Genomic DNA, 23,112 nt, shown 5'->3' with positions numbered 1-23,112 from the left:
CTTTTATTTTGAAATTCAACCAAAATTCTCTAAAATTTCGTTTTTCTACTCTAATTTCTACATTTTTCAACCGATTCAACCCATTCCAACTTTCAACTGTTCATTATTTTTCTACCGATTCCACAACTTCCCACTTACCAAAAGCTTCACATCTTTTATTTTGAAATTCACACCCAATTCCCTTTCCCTTCTCATTTCTACATTTTTCAACCGATTCAACCCATTCCAACTTTCAACTGTTCATCATTTTTCGACCTATTCCACAACTTCCCATTTACCAAAAACTTCACATCTTTTATTTTGAAATTCACACCCAATTCCCTTTTCCCTTCTCATTTCTACATTTTTCAACCGATTCAACCCATTCCAACTTTCAACTGTTCATCATTTTTCTACCTATTCCACAACTTCCCACTTACCAAAAATTTCACATCTTTTATTTTGAAATTCAACCAAGATTCTCTCAAATTCCGTTTTTGTACTCTAATTTCTACATTTTTCAACCGATTCAACCCATTCCAACTTTCAACTGTTCATCATGTTTCTACCTATTCCACAACTTCCCAAAAACTTCACATCTTTTATTTTGAAATTCACACCCAATTCCTTTTTCCCTTCTCATTTCTACATTTTTCAACCGATTCAACCCATTCCAACTTTCAACTGTTCATCATTTTTCTACCTATTCCACAACTTCCCACTTACCAAAAACTTCAATTCTTTTATTTTGAAATTCACACCTAATTCCCTTTTCCCTTCTCATTTCTACATTTTTCAACCGATTCAACCCATTCCAACTTTCAACTGTTCATCATTTTTCTACCTATTCCACAACTTCCCACTTACCAAAAACTTCACATCTTTTATTTTGAAATTCACACCCAATTCCCTTTTCCCTTCTCATTTCTACATTTTTCAACCGATTCAACCCATTCCAACTTTCAACTGTTCATCATTTTTCGACCTATTCCACAACTTCCCACTTACCAAAAACTTCACATCTTTTATTTTGAAATTCACACCCAATTCCCTTTTCCCTTCTCATTTCTACATTTTTCAACCGATTCAACCCATTCCAACTTTCAACTGTTCATCATTTTTCGACCTATTCCACAACTTCCCAAAACCTTCACATCTTTTATTTTGAAATTCACACCCAATTCCTTTTTCCCTTCTCATTTCTACATTTTTCAACCAATTCAACCCATTCCAACTTTCAACTGTTCATCATTTTTCGACCTATTCCACAACTTCCCACTTACCAAAAACTTCACATCTTTTATTTTGAAATTCGCCACAAATTCTCCAAATATTCTACATTTCTCAAGTAATTCAACACGTTTCAACATCGTTCGGCAGCATTCCCCGAAGAAGTTATTCATACATTTCGCCTTCACACGCAATTTCTCCAGAAATTGCAAAATTCTAGTTATTATTATTATTCTTCTATTTTATTCTCCACACTTTTTCGACACGTTTCATCTTCCACATAATTCATCCGATTCACTCCATTCCACTTTTCACGTATTCCAAATATTCACGCGACGAGCGCTTCCATTTTTCTCGTTCCGAAAATTTACCGATTCCGCAAAATTCCCAAAATTCCGACAAATTTTTCCCCATTCATTCTTAATGGCACATTCTACATTTCACATTTACGTCGTTCCAATTTCAAATTCACATCATTCAACACATTCTAATCACATTCGGAAGGATTCTCGACATTCCCAAAATTCCCAAATTCGAAAATTTCACGTTTTCACGTTAAAAATTCCGACAAATTTTCACAAAATTTCGTTTTTCACCTCTAACTTCTACATTTTTCAACCGATTCAACTCGTTCAAACTTTCAACTGTTCATCCTTTGCCTACCTATTCCACAACGTCCCACTTACCAAAAACTTCACATCTTTTATTTTGAAATTCAACCAAAATTCTCTAAAATTTCGTTTTTCTACTCTAATTTCTACATTTTTCAACCGATTCAACCCATTCCAACTTTCAACTGTTCATTATTTTTCTACCGATTCCACAACTTCCCACTTACCAAAAGCTTCACATCTTTTATTTTGAAATTCACACCCAATTCCCTTTCCCTTCTCATTTCTACATTTTTCAACCGATTCAACCCATTCCAACTTTCAACTGTTCATCATTTTTCGACCTATTCCACAACTTCCCATTTACCAAAAACTTCACATCTTTTATTTTGAAATTCACACCCAATTCCCTTTTCCCTTCTCATTTCTACATTTTTCAACCGATTCAACCCATTCCAACTTTCAACTGTTCATCATTTTTCTACCTATTCCACAACTTCCCACTTACCAAAAATTTCACATCTTTTATTTTGAAATTCAACCAAGATTCTCTCAAATTCCGTTTTTGTACTCTAATTTCTACATTTTTCAACCGATTCAACCCATTCCAACTTTCAACTGTTCATCATGTTTCTACCTATTCCACAACTTCCCAAAAACTTCACATCTTTTATTTTGAAATTCACACCCAATTCCTTTTTCCCTTCTCATTTCTACATTTTTCAACCGATTCAACCCATTCCAACTTTCAACTGTTCATCATTTTTCTACCTATTCCACAACTTCCCACTTACCAAAAACTTCAATTCTTTTATTTTGAAATTCACACCTAATTCCCTTTTCCCTTCTCATTTCTACATTTTTCAACCGATTCAACCCATTCCAACTTTCAACTGTTCATCATTTTTCTACCTATTCCACAACTTCCCACTTACCAAAAACTTCACATCTTTTATTTTGAAATTCACACCCAATTCCCTTTTCCCTTCTCATTTCTACATTTTTCAACCGATTCAACCCATTCCAACTTTCAACTGTTCATCATTTTTCGACCTATTCCACAACTTCCCACTTACCAAAAACTTCACATCTTTTATTTTGAAATTCACACCCAATTCCCTTTTCCCTTCTCATTTCTACATTTTTCAACCGATTCAACCCATTCCAACTTTCAACTGTTCATCATTTTTCGACCTATTCCACAACTTCCCAAAACCTTCACATCTTTTATTTTGAAATTCACACCCAATTCCTTTTTCCCTTCTCATTTCTACATTTTTCAACCAATTCAACCCATTCCAACTTTCAACTGTTCATCATTTTTCGACCTATTCCACAACTTCCCACTTACCAAAAACTTCACATCTTTTATTTTGAAATTCGCCACAAATTCTCCAAATATTCTACATTTCTCAAGTAATTCAACACGTTTCAACATCGTTCGGCAGCATTCCCCGAAGAAGTTATTCATACATTTCGCCTTCACACGCAATTTCTCCAGAAATTGCAAAATTCTAGTTGTGTGAAGGCGAAGGCCTTCACACATATGTTATTCTACTCCATTTACTTTATTATTATTATTCTTCTATTTTATTCTCCTCACTTTTTTGTCCCGTTTCATCTTTCACATAATTCATCCGATTCACTCCATTCCACTTTTCACGTATTCCAAATATTCAGGAAAGGGGTGCTTGTATTTTTCTCATTCCGAAAATTTTCCGATTCCGCAAAATTCCCAAAATTCCGACAAATTTTTCCCCATCCATTCTTAATGGCACATTCGACATTTCACAAAATTTCGTTTTTCACCTCTAACTTCTACATTTTTCAACCGATTCAACCCATTCCAACTTTCAACTGTTCATCTTTTGCCTACCTATTCCACAACTTCCCACTTACCAAAAATTCCAAATTTTCAAATTTGAAATTCAACCAAAATTCTCTCAAATTCCGTTATTCCACTCTAATTTCTACATTTTTCAACCGATTCAACCCGTTCCAACTTTCAACTGTTCATCTTTTGCTTACCTATTCCACAACTTCCCACTTACCAAAAATTCCAAATTCTCAAATTTGAAATTCAACCAAAATTCTTCTTTTTCTACTCTAATTTCTACATTTTTCGACCGATTCAACCCATTCCACATTTATTCCCCTTATTCACCTTATGCTTACCACATTCACTCCCATTCACCCCCACTTCCACTATGATTCCCACATTCACTCCCATTCACCCCCACTTCCACTACGCTTACACAATTCAACCCTTGACCCCCAATTCCAGTGTGGCGGCCATCTTGGATTGACCCTCAAGTGCCCCCAATGAACCCAAAATGAACCGGAAGTGCCCCAAATCAAACCGAAAGTGACCCCAAATAGACCGGAAGTGACCTCAGGTAAACCGGAAGTGACCCCAAATCAAACCGGAAGTGACCCCAAATGTACCGGAAGTGACCTTTTTAGACCGGAAATGACCCCTAATAAACCGGAAGTGACCTTAGACGAACCGGAAGTGACCCAAATTAAACCGGAAGTGACCCAAATAAACCGGAAGTGACCCCAAGTAGACCGGAAGTGACCCCAAATAGACCGGAAGTGACCTCTGGTAAACCGGAAGTGACCCCAAATCAAACCGGAAGTGACCCCAAATGTACCGGAAGTGACCTTTTTAGACCGGAAATGACCCCTAATAAACCGGAAGTGACCTTAGACGAACCGGAAGTGACCCAAATTAAACCGGAAGTGACCCAAATAAACCGGAAGTGACCCCAAGTAGACCGGAAGTGATCCTAAATAGACCGGAAGTGACCTCTGGTAAACCGGAAGTGACCCCAAATCAAACCGGAAGTGACCCCAAATGTACCGGAAGTTACCTTTTTAGACCGGAAATGACCCCAAATAAACCGGAAGTGACCTCAGCTAAACCGGAAGTGACCTGTTTTAAACCGGAAGTGACCCAAATAAACCGGAAGTGACCCAAATTAGACCGGAAATGACCCGAATCAAGCCGGAAGTGACCTTATTTCAACACTAAGTGCCCCAAATAGCTACATTTGCGCTAACGTCTTCGTTTTTTGTCCGATTTAACCCGTTTCAACATTTTTACCCCAAAAGTGAACCTCCTGAGGCCGTTTTTTTTGGTTTTGTTCCAAATTTAGAAAGATTTTGGCGCAATTGCTTTTTTTTATTTTCCCATTCATTCTCTATGGGGATTCAACATTTGCTCTAACTTCTACATTTTTTAACTGATTCAACCCGTTCCAACTTTCAACTGTTCATCTTTTGCCTACCTATTCCACAACTTCCCACTTACCAACAATTCCAAATTTAAAATCCAACCAAATTCTCCAAAATTTCGTTTTTCTACTCTAACTTCTACATTTTTCTACCGACTCAACCCATTCCAACTTTCAACTGTTCATCTTTTGCCTACCTATTCCACAACTTCCCACTTACCAAATATTCCAAACTTTCAATTTTGAAATTCACCACAAATTCTCCAAATATTCTACATTTCTCAAGTAATTCAACACGTTTCAACATCGTTCGGCAGCATTCCCCGAAAAAGTTATTCATACATTTCGCCTTCACACGCAATTTCTCCAGAAATTGCAAAATTCTAGTTATTATTATTATTCTCTTTTATTCTCCACACTTTTTTGTCCACTTTCATCTTCCACATAATTCATCCGATTCACTCCATTCCACTTTCCACGTATTCCAAATATTCACGCGATGAGCGCTTCCATTTTTCTCGTTCCGAAAATTTTCCGATTCCGCAAAATTCCCAGAATTCCGACAAATTTTTCCCCATCCATTCTTAATGGCACATTCGACATTTCACAAAATTTCGTTTTTCACCTCTAACTTCTACATTTTTCAACCGATTCAACCCATTCCAACTTTCAACTGTTCATCTTTTGCCTACCTATTCCACAACTTCCCACTTACCAAAAATTCCAAATTTTCAAATTTGAAATTCAACCAAAATTCTCTCAAATTCCGTTTTTCTACTCTAATTTCTACATTTTTCAACCGATTCAACCCATTCCAACTTTCAACTGTTCATCTTTTGCCTACCTATTCCACAACTTCCCACTTACCAAAAATTCCAAATTTTCAAATTTGAAATTCAACCAAAATTCTCCAAAATTCAGTTTTTCCACTGTAATTTCTACATTTTTCAACCGATTCAACCCATTCCAACTTTCAACTGTTCATCTTTTGCCTACCTATTCCACAACTTCCCACTTACCAAAAATTCCGAACTTTCACGTTTGAAATTCAACCAAATTCTCCAAAATTTCGTTTTTCCACTCTAATTTCTACATTTTTCGACCGATTCAACCCATTCCACATTTATTCCCTTTATTCATCTTATGCTTACCACATTCACTCCCATTCACCCCCACTTCCACTATGCTTACACAATTCAACCCTTGACCCCCAATTCCAGTGTGGCGGCCATCTTGGATGACCCTGAAGTGCCACCAATGAACCCAGAATGAACCGGAAGTGCCCCAAATCAAACCGAAAGTGACCCCAAATAGACCGGAAGTGACCTCAGGTAAACCGGAAGTGACCCCAAATCAAACCGGAAGTGACCCCAAATGTACCAGAAGTGACCTTATTAGACCGGAAATGACCCCTAATAAACCGGAAGTGACCTCAGACGAACCGGAAGTGACCCAAATTAAACCGGAAGTGACCCAAATAAACCGGAAGTGCCCCCAAATAGACCAGAAGTGACCCCAAATAGACCGGAAGTGACCTCTGGTAAACCGGAAGTGACCCCAAATCAAACCGGAAGTGACCCCAAATGAACCGGAAGTGACCTTTTTAAACCGGAAATGACCCCAAATAAACCGGAAGTGACCTCAGCTAAACCGGAAGTGACCTGTTTTAAACCGGAAGTGACCCAAATAAACCGGAAGTGACCCAAATAAACCGGAAGTGACCCAAATTAGACCGGAAATGACCCGAATCAAGCCGGAAGTGACCTTATTTCAACACTAAGTGCCCCAAATTGCTACATTTGCGCTAACGTCTTCGTTTTTTGTCCGATTTAACCCGTTTCAACATTTTTACCCCAAAAGTGAACCTCCTGAGGCCGTTTTTTTTGGTTTTGTTCCAAATCTAGAAAGATTTTGGCGCAATTGCTTTTTTTTATTTTCCCATTCATTCTCTATGGGGATTCAACATTTGCTCTAACTTCTACATTTTTTAACTGATTCAACCCGTTCCAACTTTCAACTGTTCATCTTTTGCCTACCTATTCCACAACTTCCCACTTACCAACAATTCCAAATTTAAAATTCAACCAAATTCTCCAAAATTTCGTTTTTCTACTCTAACTTCTACATTTTTCTACCGATTCAACCCATTCCAACTTTCAACTGTTCATCTTTTGCCTACCTATTCCACAATTTCCCACTTACCAAATATTCCAAACTTTCAATTTTGAAATTCACCACAAATTCTCCAAATATTCTACATTTCTCAAGTAATTCAACACGTTTCAACATCGTTCGGCAGCATTCCCCGAAAAAGTTATTCATACATTTCGCCTTCACACGCAATTTCTCCAGAAATTGCAAAATTCTAGTTATTATTCTATTTTATTCTCCTCACTTTTTTGTCCCGCTTCTTCTTCCACAAAATTCATCCGATTCACTCCGTTCCACTTTTCACTTATTCCAAAAATTCATGACATGGGTGCTTGTATTTTTCTCGTTCCGAAAATTTTCCGATTCCGCAAAATTCCCAAAATTCCGACAAATTTTCCCCATTCATTCTTAATGGCACATTCGACATTTCACAAAATTTCGTTTTTCACCTCTAATTTCTACATTTTTCAACCGATTCAACCCATTCCAACTCTCAACTGTTCATCTTTTGCCTACCTATTCCACAACTTCCCACCTACCAAAAATTCCAAATTTTCAAATTTGAAATTCAACCAAAATTCTCTAAAATTCCGTTTTTCCACTCTAATTTCTACATTTTTCAACCGATTCAACCCATTCCAACTTTCAACTGTTCATCTTTTGCCTACCTATTCCACAACTTCCCACTTACCAAAAATTCCACATTTTCAAATTTGAAATTCAACCAAAATTCTCTAAAATTTCGTTTTTCTACTCTAATTTCTACATTTTTCGACCGATTCAACCCATTCCAAATGCATTGACCTTATGCTTCCCACATTCACTCCCATTCACCCCCACTTCCACTACGCTTACACATTCAACCCTTGACCCCCAATTCCAGTGTGGCGGCCATCTTGGATTGACCCTCAAGTGCCCCCAATGAACCCAAAATGAACCGGAAGTGCCCCAAATCAAACCGAAAGTGACCCCGAATAGACCGGAAGTGACCTCAGGTAAACCGGAAGTGACCCCAAATCAAACCGGAAGTGACCCCAAATGTACCGGAAGTGACCTTTTTAGACCGGAAATGACCCCTAATAAACCGGAAGTGACCTCAGACGAACCGGAAGTGACCCAAATTAAACCGGAAGTGACCCAAATAAACCGGAAGTGACCCCAAATAGACCGGAAGTGACCCCAAATAGACCGGAAGTGACCTCTGGTAAACCGGAAGTGACCCCAAATCAAACCGGAAGTGACCACAAATGAACCGGAAGTGACCTTTTTAGACCGGAAGTGACCCCAAATAAACCGGAAGTGACCTCAGCTAAACCGGAAGTGACCTATATAAAACCGGAAGTGACCCAAATAAACCGGAAGTGACCCAAATTAGACCGGAAATGACCCGAATCAAACCGGAAGTGACCTTATTTCAACACTAAGTGCCCCAAATAGCTACAATTGCGCTACCTTTTTCGTTTTTTGTCCGATTTAACCCGTTTCAACATTTTTACCCCAAAAGTGAACCTCTTGAGGCCGTTTTTTGTTTTTTTTTCCAAATTTAGAAAGATTTTGGCGCAATTGCTTTTTTTATTTTCCCATTCATTCTCTATGGGGATTCAACATTTGCTCTAACTTCTACATTTTTTAACTGATTCAACCCGTTCCAACTTTCAACTGTACATCTTTTGCCTACCTATTCCACAACTTCCCACTTACCAAAAATTCCGAAATTTCACATTTGAAATTCAACCAAATTCTCCAAAATTTCGTTTTTCTACTCGAATTTCTACATTTTTCAACCGATTCAACCCATTCCAACTTTCAACTGTTCATCTTTTGCCTACCTATTCCACAACTTCCCACTTACCAAATATTCCAAACTTTCAATTTTGAAATTCACCACAAATTCTCCAAATATTCTACATTTCTCAAGTAATTGAACACGTTTCAACATCGTTCGGCAGCATTCCCCGAAAAAGTTATTCATACATTTCGCCTTCACACGCAATTTCTCCAGAAATTGCAAAATTCTAGTTGTGTGAAGGCGAAGGCCTTCACACATATGTTATTCTACTCCATTCACTTTATTATTATTATTATATTTTATTCCTTGTCCCGCTTCTTCTTCCACAAAATTCATCCGATTCACTCCATTCCACTTTTGACGTATTCCAAATATTCTCGACGTGAGCGCTTGTATTTTTCTTGTTCCGAAGATTTTCCGTTTTCGCAAAATTCCCAAAATTCCGACAAATTTTTCCCCATTCATTCTTAATGGCACATTCGACATTTCACAAAATTTCGTTTTTCACCTCAAATTTCTACATTTTTCAACCGATTCAACCCATTCCAACTTTCAACTGTTCATCTTTTGCCTACCTATTCCACAACTTCCCACTTACCAAAAATTCCAAATTTTCAAATTTGAAATTCAACCAAAATTCTCTAAAATTCCGTTTTTCCACTCTAATTTCTACATTTTTCAACCGATTCAACCCATTCCAACTTTCAACTGTTCATCTTTTGCCTACCTTTTCCACAACTTCCCACTTACCAAAAATTCCAAATTTTCAAATTTGAAATTCAACCAAAATTCTCTCAAATTCCCTTTTTCTACTCTAATTTCTACATCTTTCAACCGATTCAACCCATTCCAACTTTCAACTGTTCATCTTTTGCCTACCTATTCCACAACTTCCCACTTACCAAAAATTCCAAACTTTCACATTTGAAATTCAACCAAATTCTCCAAAATTTCGTTTTTCGACTCTAATTTCTACATTTTTCGACCGATTCAACCCATTCCAGATTTATTCCCTTTATTCACCTTATGCTTACCACATTCACTCCCATTCACCCCCACTTCCACTATGCTTACCACATTCACTCCCATTCACCCCCACTTCCACTATGCTTACACAATTCAACCCTTGACCCCCAATTCCAGTGTGGCGGCCATCTTGGATGACCCTGAAGTGCCACCAATGAACCCAGAATGAACCGGAAGTGCCCCAAATCAAACCGAAAGTGACCCCAAATAGACCGGAAGTGACCTCAGGTAAACCGGAAGTGACCCCAAATCAAACCGGAAGTGACCCCAAATGTACCAGAAGTGACCTTTTTAGACCGGAAATGACCCCTAATAAACCGGAAGTGACCTCAGACGAACCGGAAGTGACCCAAATTAAACCGGAAGTGACCCAAATAAACCGGAAGTGACCCCAAATAGACCGGAAGTGACCCCAAATAGACCGGAAGTGACCCCAAATAGACCGGAAGTGACCTCTGATAGACCGGAAGTGACCCCAAATCAAACCGGAAGTGACCCCAAATGAACCGGAAGTGACCTTTTTAGACCGGAAATTACCCCAAATAAACCGGAAGTGACCTCAGCTAAACCGGAAGTGACCTGTTTTAAACCGGAAGTGACCCAAATAAACCGGAAGTGACCCGAATCAAACCGGAAGTGACCTTATTTCAACACTGAGTGGCCCAAATAGCTACATTTGCGCTAACTTTTTCGTTTTTTGTCTGATTTAACCCGTTTCAACATTTTTACCCCAAAAGTGAACCTCCTGAGGCCGTTTTTTTTTGTTTTGTTCCAAATTTAGAAAGATTTTGGCGCAATTGCTTTTTTTTCCCATTCATTCTCTAAGGGGATTCAACATTTGCTCTAACTTCTACATTTTTTAACTGATTCAACCCGTTCCAACTTTCAACTGTACATCTTTTGCCTACCTATTCCACAACTTCCCACTTACCAAAAATTCCAAATTCAACCAAATTCTCCAAAATTTCGTTTTTCTACTCTAATTTCTACATTTTTCAACCGATTCAACCCATTCCAACTTTCAACCGTTCATCTTTTGCCTACCTATTCCACAACTTCCCACTTACCAAATATACCAAACTTTCAATTTTGAAATTCACCACAAATTCTCCAAATATTCTACATTTCTCAAGTAATTCAAAACGTTTCAACATCGTTCGGCAGCATTCCCCGAAAAAGTTATTCATACATTTCGCCTTCACACGCAATTTCTCCAGAAATTGCAAAATTCTAGTTATTATTGTGTGAAGGCGAAGGCCTTCACACATATGTTATTCTACACCATTCTCTATTATTATTATTCTCTTTTATTCTCCACACTTTTTTGACACGTTTCATCTTCCACATAATTCATCCGATTCACTCCATTCCACTTTTCACGTATTCCAAATATTCACGCGACGAGCGCTTGTATTTTTCTCGTTCCGAAAATTTTCCGATTCCGCAAAATTCCCAAAATTCCGACAAATTTTTCCCCATTCATTCTTAATGGCACATTCGACATTTCACATTTACGTCGTTCCAATTTGAAATTCACATCATTCAGCACATTCTAATCACATTCGGAAGGATTCTCGACATTCCCAAAATTCCCAAATTCGAAAATTTCACGTTTTCACGTTAAAAATTCCGACAAATTTTCACAAAATTTCGTTTTTCACCTCTAACTTCTACATTTTTCAACCGATTCAACTCATTCCAACTTTCAACTGTTCATCTTTTGCCTACCTATTCCACAACGTCCCACTTACCAAAAACTTCACATCTTTTATTTTGAAATTCAACCAAAATTCTCTAAAATTTCGTTTTTCCCTTCTCATTTCTACATTTTTCAACCGATTCAACCCATTCCAACTTTCAACTGTTCATTATTTTTCTACTGATTCCACAACTTCCCACTTACCAAAAGCTTCACATCTTTTATTTTGAAATTCACCCCCAATTCCTTTTCCCTTCTCATTTCTACATTTTTCAACCGATTCAACCCATTCCAACTTTCAACTGTTCATCATTTTTCTACCTATTCCACAACTTCCCACTTACCAAAAACTTCACATCTTTTATTTTGAAATTCACACCCAATTCTCCAATATTTCCTTTTCTCCTTCTCATTTCTACATTTTTCAACCGATTCAACCCATTCCAACTTTCAACTGTTCATCATTTTTCTACCTATTCCACAACTTCCCACGTCCCAAAAACTTCACATCTTTTATTTTGAAATTCCCACCCAATTCCTTTTTCCCTTCTCATTTCTACATTTTTCAACCGATTCAACCCATTCCAACTTTCAACTGTTCATCATTTTTCTACCTATTCCACAACTTCCCACTTACCAAAAACTTCACATCTTTTATTTTGAAATTCACACCCAATTCCTTTTTCCCTTCTCATTTCTACATTTTTCAACCGATTCAACCCATTCCAAATTTATTCACTTAATTCACCTTATTCTTCCCACATTCACTCCCATTCACCCCCACTTCCACTATGCTTACACAATTCAACCCTTGACCCCCAATTCCAGTGTGGCGGCCATCTTGGATGACCCTGAAGTGCCACCAATGAACCCAGAATGAACCGGAAGTGGCCCAAATCAAACCGAAAGTGACCCCAAATAGACCGGAAGTGACCTCAGGTAAACCGGAAGTGACCCCAAATCAAACCGGAAGTGACCCCAAATGTACCGGAAGTGACCTTTTTAGACCGGAAATGACCCCTAATAAACCGGAAGTGACCTCAGACGAACCGGAAGTGACCCAAATTAAACCGGAAGTGACCCAAATAAACCGGAAGTGACCCCAAATAGACCGGAAGTGACCTCTGGTAAACCGGACGTGACCCCAAATCAAACCGGAAGTGACCCCAAATGAACCGGAAGTGACCTTTTTAGACCGGAAGTGACCCCAAATTAACCGGAAGTGACCTCAGCTAAACCGGAAGTGACCTATATTAAACCGGAAGTGACCCAATAAAACCGGAAGTGACCCAAATTAGACCGGAAATGACCCAAATCAAGCCGGAAGTGACCTTATTTCAACACTAAGTGCCCCAAATAGCTACATTTGCGCTAACGTCTTCGTTTTTTGTCCGATTTAACCCGTTTCAACATTTTTACCCCAAAAGTGAACCTCCTGAGGCCGTTTTTTTTCTTTTGTTCCAAATTTAGAAAGATTTTGGCGCAATTGCTTTTTTTTATTTCCCCATTCATTCTCTACGGGGATTCAACATTTGCCCTAACTTCTACATTTTTTAACTGATTCAACCCGTTCCAACTTTCAACTGTACATCTTTTGCCTACCTATTCCACAACTTCCCACTTACCAAATATTCCAAACTTTCAATTTTGAAATTCACCACAAATTCTCCAAATATTCTACATTTCTCAAGTAATTCAACACGTTTCAACATCGTTCGGCAGCATTCCCCGAAAAAGTTATTCATACATTTCGCCTTCACACGCAATTTCTCCAGAAATTGCAAAATTCTAGTTATTATTATATTTTATTCTCACTTTTTTGTCCCGCTTCTTCTTTCACAAAATTCACCCGATTCACTCCATTCCACTTTTCACGTATTCCAAATATTCAGGAAAGGGTGGCTTGTATTTTTCTCATTCCGAACATTTTCCGATTCCGCAAAATTCCCCAAATTCCGACAAATTTTTCCCCATTCATTCTTAATGGCACATTCGACATTTCACGTTTACGTCGTTCCAATTTGAAATTCACATCATTCAGCACATTCTAATCACATTCGGAAGGATTCTCGACATTCCCAAAATTCCCAAATTCAAAAATTTCACGTTTTCACGTTAAAAATTCCGACAAATTTTCACAAAATTTCGTTTTTCAGCTCTAACTTCTACATTTTTCAACCGATTCAACTCGTTCCAACTTTCAACTGTTCATCTTTTGCCTACCTATTCCACAACGTCCCACTTCCCAAAAACTTCACATCTTTTATTTTGAAATTCAACCAAAATTCTCTAAAATTTCGTTTTTCCACTCTAATTTCTACATTTTTCAACCGATTCAACCCATTCCAACTTTCAACTGTTCATTATTTTTCTACCGATTCCACAACTTCCCACTTACCAAAAGCTTCACATCTTTTATTTTGAAATTCACACCCAATTCCTTTTCCCTTCTCATTTCTACATTTTTCAACCGATTCAACCCATTCCAACTTTCAACTGTTCATCATTTTTCTACCTATTCCACAACTTCCCACTAACCAAAAACTTCACATCTTTTATTTTGAAATTCACACCCAATTTCCTTTTCCCTTCTCATTTCTACATTTTTCAACCGATTCAACCCATTCCAACTTTCAACTGTTCATCATTTTTCTACCTATTCCACAACTTCCCACTTACCAAAAACTTCACATCTTTTATTTTGAAATTCAACCAAAATTCTCTCAAATTCCGTTTTTGTACTCTAATTTCTACATTTTTCAACCGATTCAACCCATTCCAACTTTCTACTGTTCATCATTTTTCTACCTATTCCACAACTTCCCAAATACTTCACATCTTTTATTTTGAAATTCACACCCAATTCCTTTTTCCCTTCTCATTTCTACATTTTTCAACCGATTCAACCCATTCCAACTTTCAACTGTTCATCATTTTTCTACCTATTCCACAACTTCCCACTTACCAAAAACTTCACATCTTTTATTTTGAAATTCACACCCAATTCCCTTTTCCCTTCTCATTTCTACATTTTTCAACCGATTCAACCCATTCCAACTTTCAACTGTTCATCATTTTTCTACCTATTCCACAACTTCCCACTTACCAAAAACTTCACATCTTTTATTTTGAAATTCACACTCAATTCCCTTTTCCCTTCTCATTTCCACATTTTTCAACCGATTCAACCCATTCCAACTTTCAACTGTTCATCATTTTTCTACCTATTCCACAACTTCCCACTTACCAAAAACTTCACATCTTTTATTTTGAAATTCACACCCAATTCCCTTTTCCCTTCTCATTTCTACATTTTTCAACCGATTCAACCCATTCCAACTTTCAACTGTTCATCATTTTTCTACCTATTCCACAACTTCCCACTTACCAAAAACTTCACATCTTTTATTTTGAAATTCACACCCAATTCCCTTTTCCCTTCTCATTTCTACATTTTTCAACCGATTCAACCCATTCCAACTTTCAACTGTTCATCATTTTTCTACCTATTCCACAACTTCCCACTTACCAAAAACTTCACATCTTTTAATTTGAAATTCACACTCAATTCCCTTTTCCCTTCTCATTTCTACATTTTTCAACCGATTCAACCCATTCCAACTTTCAACTGTTCATCATTTTTCTACCTATTCCACAACTTCCCACTTACCAAAAACTTCACATCTTTTATTTTGAAATTCACACCCAATTCCCTTTTCCCTTCTCATTTCTACATTTTTCAACCGATTCAACCCATTCCAACTTTCAACTGTTCATCATTTTTCTACCTATTCCACAACTTCCCACTTACCAAAAACTTCACATCTTTTATTTTGAAACTCACACCCAATTCCCTTTTCCCTTCTCATTTCTACATTTTTCAACCGATTCAACCCATTCCAACTTTCAACTGTTCTTCATTTTTCGACCTATTCTACAACTTCCCAAAACCTTCACATCTTTTATTTTGAAATTCACACCCAATTCCTTTTTCCCTTCTCATTTCTACATTTTTCAACCGATTCAACCCATTCCAACTTTCAACTGTTCATCATTTTTCTACCTATTCCACAACTTCCCACTTACCAAGAACTTCACATCTTTTATTTTGAAATTCACACTCAATTCCCTTTTCCCTTCTCATTTCTACATTTTTCAACCGATTCAACCCATTCCAACTTTCAACTGTTCATCATTTTTCTACCTATTCCACAACTTCCCACTTACCAAAAACTTCACATCTTTTATTTTGAAATTCACACTCAATTCCCTTTTCCCTTCTCATTTCTACATTTTTCAACCGGTTCAACCCATTCCAACTTTCAACTGTTCATCATTTTTCGACCTATTCCACAACTTCCCAAAACCTTCACATCTTTTATTTTGAAATTCATACCCAATTCCTTTTTCCCTTCTCATTTCTACATTTTCAACCGATTCAACCCATTCCAACTTTCAACTGTTCATCATTCTTCTACCTATTCCACAACTTCCCACTTACCAAAAACTTCACATCTTTTATTTTGAAATTCGCCACAAATTCTCCAAATATTCTACATTTCTCAAGTAATTCAACACGTTTCAACATCGTTCGGCAGCATTCCCCGAAGAAGTTATTCATACATTTCGCCTTCACACGCAATTTCTCCAGAAATTGCAAAATTCTAGTTATTCTTCTATTTTATTCTCCTCACTTTTTTGTCCCGTTTCATCGTCCACATAATTCATCCGATTCACTCCATTCCACTTTTCACGTATTCCAAATATTCAGGAAAGGGTGGCTTCCATTTTTCTCATTCCGAATATTTTCCGATTCCGCAAAATTCCCCAAATTCCGACAAATTTTTCCCCATTCATTCTTAATGGCACATTCGACATTTCACATTTACGTCGTTCCAATTTGAAATTCACATCATTCAGCACATTCTAATCACATTCGGAAGGATTCTCGATATTCCCAAAATTCCCAAATTCGAAAATTTCACGTTTTCACGTTAAAAATTCCGACAAATTTTCACAAAATTTCGTTTTTCACCTCTAACTTCTACATTTTTCAACCGATTCAACTCGTTCCAACTTTCAACTGTTCATCTTTTGCCTACCTATTCCACAACGTTCCACTTACCAAAAACTTCACATCTTTTATTTTGAAATTCAACTAAAATTCTCTTAAATTCCGTTTTTCTACTCTAATTTCTACATTTTTCAACCGATTCAACCCATTCCAACTTTCAACTGTTCATCATTTTTCTACCTATTCCACAACTTCCCACTTACCAAAAACTTCACATCTTTTATTTTGAAATTCAACCAAAATTCTCTCAAATTCCGTTTTTGTACTCTAATTTCTACATTTTTCAACCGATTCAACCCATTCCAACTTTGAACTGTTCATCATTTTTCTACCTATTCCACAACTTCCCAAATACTTCACATCTTTTATTTTGAAATTCACACCCAATTCCTTTTTCCCTTCTCATTTCTACATTTTTCAACCGATTCAACCCATTCCAACTTTCAACTGTTCATCATTTTTCTACCTATTCCACAACTTCCCACTTACCAAAAACTTCACATCTTTTATTTTGAAATTCACACCCAATTCCCTTTTCCCTTCTCATTTCTACATTTTTCAACCGATTCAACCCATTCCAACTTTCAACTGTTCATCATTTTTCTACCTATTCCACAACTTCCCACTTACCAAAAACTTCACATCTTTTATTTTGAAATTCACACTCAATTCCCTTTTCCCTTCTCCTTTCTACATTTTTCAACCGATTCAACCCATTCCAACTTTCAACTGTTCATCATTTTTCTACCTATTCCACAACTTCCCACTTACCAAAAACTTCACATCTTTTATTTTGAAATTCACACCCAATTCCCTTTTCCCTTCTCATTTCTACATTTTTCAACCGATTCAACCCATTCCAACTTTCAACTGTTCATCATTTTTCTACCTATTCCACAACTTCCCACTTACCAAAAACTTCACATCTTTTATTTTGAAATTCACACCCAATTCCCTTTTCCCTTCTCATTTCTACATTTTTCAACCGATTCAACCCATTCCAACTTCACTGTTCATCATTTTTCGACCTATTCCACAACTTCCCAAAACCTTCACATCTTTTATTTTGAAATTCACACCCAATTCCTTTTTCCCTTCTCATTTCTACATTTTTCAACCGATTCAACCCATTCCAACTTTCAACTGTTCATCATTTTTCTACCTATTCCACAACTTCCCACTTACCAAAAACTTCACATCTTTTATTTTGAAATTCACCACAAATTCTCCAAATATTCTACATTTCTCAAGTAATTCAACACGTTTCAACATCGTTCGGCAGCATTCCCCGAAGAAGTTATTCATACATTTCGCCTTCACACGCAATTTCTCCAGAAATTGCAAAATTCTAGTTTGTTGTGTTATCTGTTTATTTATTATTAGTCTTATTATTTATTGTTTGTGCCTTCTTGTTTTTTATATTGCGTCGTTTACTTGTATGTCTATCATGTAATATGTCCTGTCACCGTGGGATAGAGAAAACGTAATTTCGATCTCTTTGTGTGTCTCGGCATGTGAAGACGTTGACAATAAAGCAGACTTTGACTTTGACTTTTATGTCAGTCGTATCATTTTATTTCATCGTATTTATATATTTATTATAAATGTATTTATTTATTTATATAAATGTATTATTTATTTATATAAATGCCGGTCCGCGAAAATATTTCTGACATGTAACCGGTCCGTGGCGCAAAAAAAGGTTGGGGACCACTGATTTAGAGTGCACAGATGGTTTGATAACATTATTGCTTATATACCGTTTTTTCCCATGTATAATGCGCAAAATGTAATTAATTTATTGTCCTAAAATCTTGGGTGCGCATTATACATGGGTACAAAAAAAAAAAAATCTTTTTCTTTTTTTTTTTTAATATATGGATATGATACGGAGGCCGCCATTACAGATGCGCTTTCTTCTCTGCTGTTCACTTCAAACAAGCTCCATACGAACACAATGCTCTCGTATCAGACGCTTGCTCGATCACCTGCTCGTTTGCTGTCACAATGTACCCTACACAAATCCGAAACATTTCTTCGCTATCGAGTTTGCTAGCGCATGCGCAGTGATACTGACCGGCAGAATAACATCCGGTTGTTCCCAAAGATGATCTTTTTTCTGAAATAATTTTACGTTTACGGACTTAAGTAGGAGTCCAAATTTGGGTGCGTATTATACATCGGTACAGGCTTTTTTCCAAGATCGACATGCCATTTTTAGGGTGCGTATTATACATGGAGCGCATTATACATGGAAAAAAAACGGTAATAGTTATTTGATATATAACTTATATATCGTTATATGGGCCTGTGGAATATTTTGAAGTGCAAGAGCCGTCAGCGGCGCGCACGCATTGTTGACAAAGGACGATTGATGGATTTAATGAATTGGAGTAACGTAGATGGTTTTATTAACGTGTTATTTATGTAATCGTTTTTTGAATAACTCTGAATTTTACGTCAGGGCCGTTCTCAGCTCTTAGTTTGTGTTTATGTCACGTTAGCATACCTATCGTTTAGCCCAGTGGTGGGCAAACTACAGCCCGCGGGCCACATCAGGCCCACGGGACCGTTTAATCCGGCCCGCCAACCCTGAACGAATTGTATTAAACTTTTCTTTTTTGGTCAATTTGCCTGCAATGGCTGCGTTTCCCCAGTAGATGGGGAAGCGCTCGCCTGCGCATTTACTACCGGAAGCCGTGTCAGAAAGCTCGGTGCACACTCACAAGTGCGTGTACGTACTCAGTAGTACGGACATGGCGCACCCGCGCTCTATTTGTATCAGTCCCGAATTTGGAGCTTGGGCTGTGACGACAGCATTCTTGTAATTCGCGCGCTGAGCTTTCAGATGCAGTTTTGCGCTAAAGCCACCCACAAACCTTCCCCTAGAATCCTTCCATTAAAATGAGTCGCCCAAGGAAAAGCAAGGTGGACACAGTGCCGAGCGTTTAAAAGAGAGTGGCCAATTTGGCTCGACGTACGCGACGTGACGTTCAGCCACATGAACGTCAACATCAACCCGTCACAGATCAAGATAAACGGACCAACACCTCGGATCTCGCCTAAGAATTGCCACAACAAATTTTACTCCAGACTATGACGCATTAGCAAAAAAGGGAGACCAACAACACTGTTCCTACTGAAAATGAAGGGGAGGCATTTTGAATATGATTTGTACACATAGCAGGGATTGAAACTAGCGACCATTCTCATTTTCAAACAATGCAGGATGCTCAAGGACATTGATGCACCACCTGTTTGTGACTAATCTTAACCTGTAAAGTTCTTAAGGCTTACTTTAAGGAAGTGTTTCTCGTTTCCTCACCTCTGTTACCAGGTGTTTGTGAGTTAAAACTCTGCTCTGATTTTCAGATACCCCTCACCGTGTTGCCGTTTTGATTACTTTATTTGGATGTATGCGTTCACCGATTCTTCAAGATGATATATTTGGTCAGAATGTTTGCTGTTTGATGTGATCTCATAAGATCTTTCATTAATCTGACCTGCAGGCACTGAAGTGATGGAGACTGTTATTCATAATAACAGTGTCGTATTTTATGAGAATCACTGATAGCAGTTTTTTAGTGAATTATTATTAAAAAAATTTAATGCTGTTAATAAATGCATTTGTTTTCAAAAAACTTGTTTGGAATATCCATGCTTTACTACCTACTAAAGGCCACAATCTTTTATGCAATGACCTTTACAGGTCGCTTATATTACTTCATACAAACACTACGTCCATCTGCTCCTGGTTCGGCCCTCCGGTCCAAATTTAGAACCCAGTTCGGCCCGCGAGTCAAAAAGTTTGCCCAGTCCTGGTTTAGCCTGTTGTTGCTCGTTCATGACTGTTCTTGGTGTTGGATTTTGTCGAATAAATTGCCCCCCAAAATGAGATTTATACTCCGGAGCGACTTATATGTTTATTTTAGCTTTTTGGGGCATTTTATGGCTGGTGCGATTTATACTCCGGTGCAACTTTTAGTCCGAAAATTACGGAATGTTTTTTTTCACATTTTTGGGCATTTTATGGCTGGTGCGATTTATACTCCGGAGCGATTTATAGTCCAAAATTACGATATTTGATTGATGTGTATGTAGGAAGATTAGTGATGAGAAAAATCAAGCTTCAAATTTGCTATATGAACCAGTTTTATCTACTTTTTTTACTTCTCTAGATGACACTGTTGGTTTGAATAAAAGGGGTTCAGAAATGTTAGTGTACTTTCAGCCCAATGTTGAACAGAGTGCCACCTAGAGGAGTTAGAAAATACAACAGCTCATTCATAAAGCAAATTTGAAGATTTGTTAAGGAAAACTGATTCTATCATTGTTAGCTGCATGTTAGAAGGGAAGCTGATCAGCCAAAAGGACAAGTATGTTAACAAATATACTCCCTTCCACGAGTCCTATTGAATTCATTCAATTGGCAAACATCTACACAAAACAAAGGCTAACCTTTATGTACTTGGTGAACATCTGAAGCAAGAGAAGGGAGGAGGGGTAGAAGGAAAAAAAATTAAGCTAAATAGGTGCATTGAAAACAATCTCACATGCTTCTAATATTGAAATTATAGAATTAGGTTACATAACTATATACTGTGTCATTTTATGAATTCGGAATACCTAAAATACAAAGCAAAATAAGCAGAAGAGGATATGGGCAGTCCAATAACAGCTAGAAAGAAAAATAAAAAACTACTGGTCTTACTTTGACATATTTAGCATAAAGCTGCTCATCCAATGGGAAGCTCTGTACTGTGCGTTCGTCCCGGCCATGAAAGGTTCCCAATTTGAGCCATTTGTTGGTCGGGTATCTACATGAGTATATTGACAAACGCAGCAAGAAAGTGCATTTGCTGTTTGGTAGCTCATCGGGAAAAAAAAAAAGGTTTGCAGTTTACCTGTCGCTAATGGAGACGAGAAAGTCTTTGGGTGTAGAAGAAAAGAGCTCAAAATTGGCAATATCCAACTGCTTCACCTGAATGGGCTCACAGAGCTCAATGATGAACCTGCAAGAGAGTCATTTATCAAAAGCTAACAAGGAAATATTTTTGAAAAGACATCTGGTGTTTTATGTAAAACACATACCAGATTTTATTACTGCAGGGATTAAGCATGTACAAGTCCATATTCTCCTTCAATATGGCCGAAGTGCTCTGAAAGCGACAAATAAATAAAAAATACCATCTTGATTGGTCATTATGGGGCTGCTGTTAGTGTCACATAACATACCTTAGCTTCTGGATTAGCACCAAGAATTTTTGCTCCACACTCCACGGAAGCATAGTTGTTGAAGTTTTTTTGCATCTTCTTGACTACATTGGAACCCCCATTAGTAGAAGTATGTGTGGACAGAGCTAATGGGGAAAAAAATACGAGCATTGTATTACCGTATTTTCCGCCCTATAAGGCGCACCGGGGTATAAGGCGCACCTTCAATGAACGGCCCATTTTAAAACTTTGTCCATATATAAGGCGCACCGGCCTATAAGGCGCATAAAATAGAAGCTTTACTGCAACAAACTGAGGTTGACTAGGGTTGCGGTCTGCACCCACTAGCCAATAACCAATCAACAATCGCGTTTCTCAAACAATCTCCTATAAAATGATTGGAACTGACATAAGTTCAATCGAACGCATTGGTACTACTTACCTATGTTTCCCTTCCATATCGATCCGTAGATTTATTCGAAACATTAACAGCGCGGCCTATTTTGACATGAAATAGCCTCGCGCGTATAGCAGCTATCGTTATAGCATTAGCCATCCGCGATTTCCTATGAGCCTCAGCTCGCAATCTCCCATGAGCCTCAGCAAAGTGTAAACAATCGCGTCTCTCAAACGAGCTCCTATAAAATGATCAGAACTGACTAAAGTTCGATCTAACGCATTGGTACTACTTACCTATGTTTCCCTTCCATATCGATCCGCAGAATTACTCGAAACATTAACAGAGCAGCCTATTTTGACATGAAATAGCCTCGCGCGTATAGCAGCTATCGTTATAGCATTAGCCATCCGCAATTTCCTAAGAGCCTCAGCTCGCAATCTCCCATGAGCCTCAGCAAAGTGTAAACAATCGCGTCTCTCAAACGAGTGCCTATAAAATGATCAGAACTGACCAAAGTTCGATCTAACGCATTGGTACTACTTACCTATGATTCCCTTCCATATCAATCCGTAGAATTACTCGAAACATGAACAGAGCAGCCTATTTTGACATGAAATAGCCTCGCGCGTATAGCAGCTATCGTTATAGCATTAGCCATCCGCAAAAAAACATGAGCCTCGGCTCGCAATCTCCCATGAGCCTC

At 37.8% G+C, this 23,112-nt stretch overlaps 1 protein-coding gene across 20 annotated transcripts in view; it reads right to left on the bottom strand.

Moving 5' to 3' along the window:
• The window catches only part of LOC133166020 (SUN domain-containing ossification factor-like), a 156,901-nt gene that overhangs the window by 104,812 nt on the left and 28,977 nt on the right, over window positions 1-23,112 (bottom strand). For 19 of the 20 annotated variants that reach the window (XR_009717684.1, XR_009717683.1, XM_061295991.1 and 16 more), the window contains 5 exons: window positions 22,031-22,155; window positions 21,887-21,954; window positions 21,700-21,807; window positions 21,507-21,612; window positions 21,254-21,274 (listed from right to left, as the gene is read on the bottom strand). Coding sequence is in view for 18 of the 20 variants with exons in the window: in XM_061295991.1 (XP_061151975.1) it covers window positions 21,254-21,274; window positions 21,507-21,612; window positions 21,700-21,807; window positions 21,887-21,954; window positions 22,031-22,155 (428 nt within the window). In the remaining 2 variants the exon portion in view is untranslated. The remainder of the gene's footprint in view (window positions 1-21,253; window positions 21,275-21,506; window positions 21,613-21,699; window positions 21,808-21,886; window positions 21,955-22,030; window positions 22,156-23,112) is intronic. The other variant, XM_061295984.1, reaches the window with a different exon arrangement.

This window comes from Syngnathus typhle, linkage group LG13 (genome assembly GCF_033458585.1).
Source record: "Syngnathus typhle isolate RoL2023-S1 ecotype Sweden linkage group LG13, RoL_Styp_1.0, whole genome shotgun sequence".
NCBI lineage: Eukaryota > Metazoa > Chordata > Actinopteri > Syngnathiformes > Syngnathidae > Syngnathus > Syngnathus typhle.
Note: the sequence above shows the minus strand (reverse complement) of the source record. Positions and strands in the feature narration are given on the sequence as shown.